The 3,623-nt window shown below is 43.8% G+C and overlaps 1 protein-coding gene across 1 annotated transcript in view; it reads right to left on the reverse strand.

Annotated features, from left to right (window-relative positions):
• Positions 1 to 950: 950 nt before the first annotated feature.
• LOC103781760 (N-acetyltransferase 10-like) overlaps positions 951 to 3,623 on the reverse strand; it is a gene marked incomplete at its 5' end in the record, with an annotated part of 7,482 nt that continues 4,809 nt past the window's right edge. The window contains 2 exons of the mRNA XM_008949480.1: positions 951 to 1,087; positions 2,077 to 2,160. Coding sequence (XP_008947728.1) covers positions 997 to 1,087; positions 2,077 to 2,160 — 175 coding nt within the window. The remainder of the gene's footprint in view (positions 1,088 to 2,076; positions 2,161 to 3,623) is intronic.

The following is a 3,623-nucleotide window of genomic DNA, read 5'->3' on the forward strand; positions in this document are numbered from 1 at the left end:
CTGAGGTCCAGAAAGTCCCAGCTCCAGGCTGGTACATGTTTATTGCCAAGCAGGGCCAGTGAGTAGCAGAGCTGAGGAGTTCAGTGGCTTTCCTGCTCCACTGGCCCCTGAGCTCACAGAGGAGATCACCAAGAGCAGGCATCAGGACAATAGTGCTGATTTCCTGCCAACATTAACACAAAACTTGCTGCCAAAGCCAAGCAAGCAGCAGCTCTAGGTCAGCAGACACAGAATGGCCAAAGCAGGTTCCCCAGCACCTGTTAATCACACTGCCCTGCTTCAGAACTGGAAAACATCAATTAGTGAGCTATGGGAACACTGAGACCTTGTAAGCAAGTGTGAATGCAGAGGAGCAGCCTTTATCACAGCTGCCTGAGAAGCACAGCAGGTAGGAACTACAGGCTACCTTCCAAAATAGAAATGTTCACTGTATTCCCTCAACTCCTGTCAGCAAGGACCAAACCATGGATCTGAACTGACAGCAGGGTTACTGCTCACTGAACAGCCAGCCCCAAAGAAAGCCAGTTCTTGTTCACTCCAAAAACACCCTCAAGCTACAGAGGAGTGGTTGGTAGTGCTGCTGAATGAATCAAGATGTGCTGCAGTGCTGGATGCTGGCCTCACGTGCCAAAGCCCAACACATTCCTGCCCTTCCTTGTCCAAACTCTTTTGTTTTTTAATAAAGACACCAACCATTAAGATGTGGGACAATTTTTACATTTCTTTGAATGGAAACTCTGTGGCTGCTCCAAGCTCATAACATCCCAGTGTGCTGCACAGTGCTCCACTCAGCTCTGCAGTCACTTGGTAAGAAAACCTTCACAGACCATCTCCTGGCAGCTTCACCATGCTTCTCCTAATACAAACACTTTAAAAATGCCTCTGAGGCTTTCCCTTCCCTCCAGCTCTCACCCCTCAAGTGAAAGTCTTTTAACTAGTCCTTGTGAAGGACAGACCCATCCCTTGTTAGTTCAAGTTCACTGATTGGCTTTAAAGTCATTTCTTCCGCTTCTGCTTTATATCTTTAGTCCTCTTAAATTTCTTCTGTTGCTTTGGTCCTCTTGCTGTTTCTAACTTTCTCTTCTCACTGGAAAACAGGAACAAAATATATGTTAAAAATATGCTAGATACAGCTGGGAGACTTTTATTGTACAAGGGAGTTGAGGGTCTACACAGAAATGTGGTCGGGAGCAAATACTTCCAATTTCTTGGGTCATTTAAACTGGTGCTAGAGAAAGCACAAACAAGAGTATGACCTAGATTTTCTTGTGTCTTCAGATTCTCTAACCCAGCTGGAATCCCTTAAGATCTTGATTTTTAGCTCTTGTCATTGCTTTTCAAGACTTTAAGTTACGTGTCCTAAAGGCAACACATAGGGCATCTGGAATTTAGAGTACCTAGCAAAAATATTACTGCTGGCAGCTTTTAAGTATACAATTCTGTTCCTGCACTGGATTCTGACTGCAGCAAACACAACACAGCTCCAGTCTTTATAAGCACTGACAAGATTCTCTCATTCCTGTCAGGCCTCTGGAAACTTGCAGCTTCCAGCAATCATGGACAAAACTATGAATATACAAAAGGTGGAACAGAGATTACATAATTTGAACTAATAAAGATGAGGAAAGACTGCATATTCAAAAAATAGAATATGGATTAAAAGGAAGGAACTGCAGAAATGGAGGCTCAATATTTTGCAGGCTTAAGGTCACATTTGAAAGAACTCTTCCTCCCTGAATTTACATGTTCTCCAGTGGGACTGTCAGAGGTTCCTACAGTGAGAGCTCCCAGAGCAAATGGGACAGTTATGTGGAATGAGTTCTGCCTTTAAAAGCAACCCAAGGAAGGAACAGCACCAACTGCTGTGCATGAGCAGGATCAAGTCTTAACATGTCAAGACACAGAAGTTACCATAAGGAAGAGAGTTACACAAAGACAAGACTTTACTCCAGAGCAACACAGAACACACAGCAGCAGAGTCCCCATTAGAAGAACCACTGAGTACCCAGCAGAGCTCCCAGCTGCTCACACCCCAGGAAAATTTGGAATGTAGGAGGAACTCTGAGCTCACTTAACCTTTTCAAGCTGACAATGGAAGTGTTCTGTCCTGCTTTGCTCAGCACCTGCTCCCACTCTTCGTCATCACCCCGGATAATGTATCTAAGTGAAAAAGGCAACAGAAAATCCAAGCAAAATAAGTAAAATTGCTAGCACAAAACATTAAAAATAAAGTCATTATACTGTCAGGCACACACCACTCTCCAAACAAAGCCACTGCGTCAGCACCCACTCCAGTCAGGATCTGGAAACACACAAGTGGGCAGGCAAAGGACACAACAGCTGGTCACGACTCTGGCAGCAGACGCAGTCCCAGCTAGGTCACTAGCAACCAACAACTGTCCCCATCCAAAGCTGGTCAGTGTCCAGTGCAGTTCTCTCAGGAGCCCCTGTTGTAAACATCCCAAAACTGCCCTGTGAAAGCCCCTCATCAGGAGAGCAGAGTGTTGGGAGAGTACATCTGTTATGGAAGCAAAAAAACAGGGCCAAAAGGTTCTGCTTTCCACAGCACGGGGGTATGCTCGTCCTCTGCCCACCAGATTTCTTCAAAGATAACCCTTCAATGCCTACAGCTTTAAGGCTGACAACCACAGGCATATCTACATTCACTACAGAGATTTCTTTAGAAAAGCTTGAGGGCTTTTTTTTTTCTTCTCCCCTTTCCAAAGAAGAGAAGGATGGTTGTGGTATAAAGGAAGAGGATGCAAAAAGCAACAGCTTATAATGTTAGCTAAATTCACAGCTGCTCTTAGACCAGCAGTAACCTTCAATGGCAAAGCTCTTCTGCACCAATCCTGAAAAAAAATGGAAGACCTGCAGCTTCCTTTTGAAAAGAGAAATTGAGACAACAATTGCTATTCAAATAAGCTCATGTTCTGTGCCTCTTGTCTGGGTGTTCAAGTACCCTGGAAATGACATAGAAATTTAACTAGGCAAAGCAGCCCTATTGCAAAATGGAGTGGTTGCTCTCCACCCCAGGTTCTCAGAGGTTTAGAATAGACTAGCCTTTGTTCATACAAGGCTGAAAAATACTGGACAAAGCCTTTTCAAATCACCCACTCTGCCTCTTCTATTAGTTTTCTATAACCTGTATTGAAAGTGTTTAGAACAGATTTTTCTCTCTCTCCTCATGGAAGAGAACACAAATAATGGAGGAGAATGCAAATATGGCTTTCTGGGTGAAAACAAAGGAAACATAGTCCAAAATGACAAACAGGTATGTAACACTATCAACACTAAAAAACACTTCAAACTTTTTACAGCTCCTGATGATGCTGTTCTCCTAACGTGACCAACTTGCAAGTCACTTAAATCACATCTTGTCCTTCCTTCAAACAAGACAACCAAAGATTCAAAGAAGCTTTTATTTCTTCTCTCAGATTTAACAGAGGTTAACCTAGAGCCAAACCAGACAACTTTTCTGGGACATCAGTACAGTAAACAGGATTTAGGGGATAGAAAGTGGGAGGAAGAGAGAGAAGGGAGAGAATCAGTGGCACGTGGAACTCCTGTTGGTCCAGAGAGAGACATCTGCTGACACTTTGAGTAAATTGCTGGTTCAGCAG

Source organism: Merops nubicus, unplaced genomic scaffold, assembly GCF_000691845.1.
Source record: "Merops nubicus isolate BGI_N331 unplaced genomic scaffold, ASM69184v1 scaffold14781, whole genome shotgun sequence".
In the NCBI taxonomy this organism is placed as follows: Eukaryota; Metazoa; Chordata; class Aves; order Coraciiformes; family Meropidae; genus Merops; species Merops nubicus.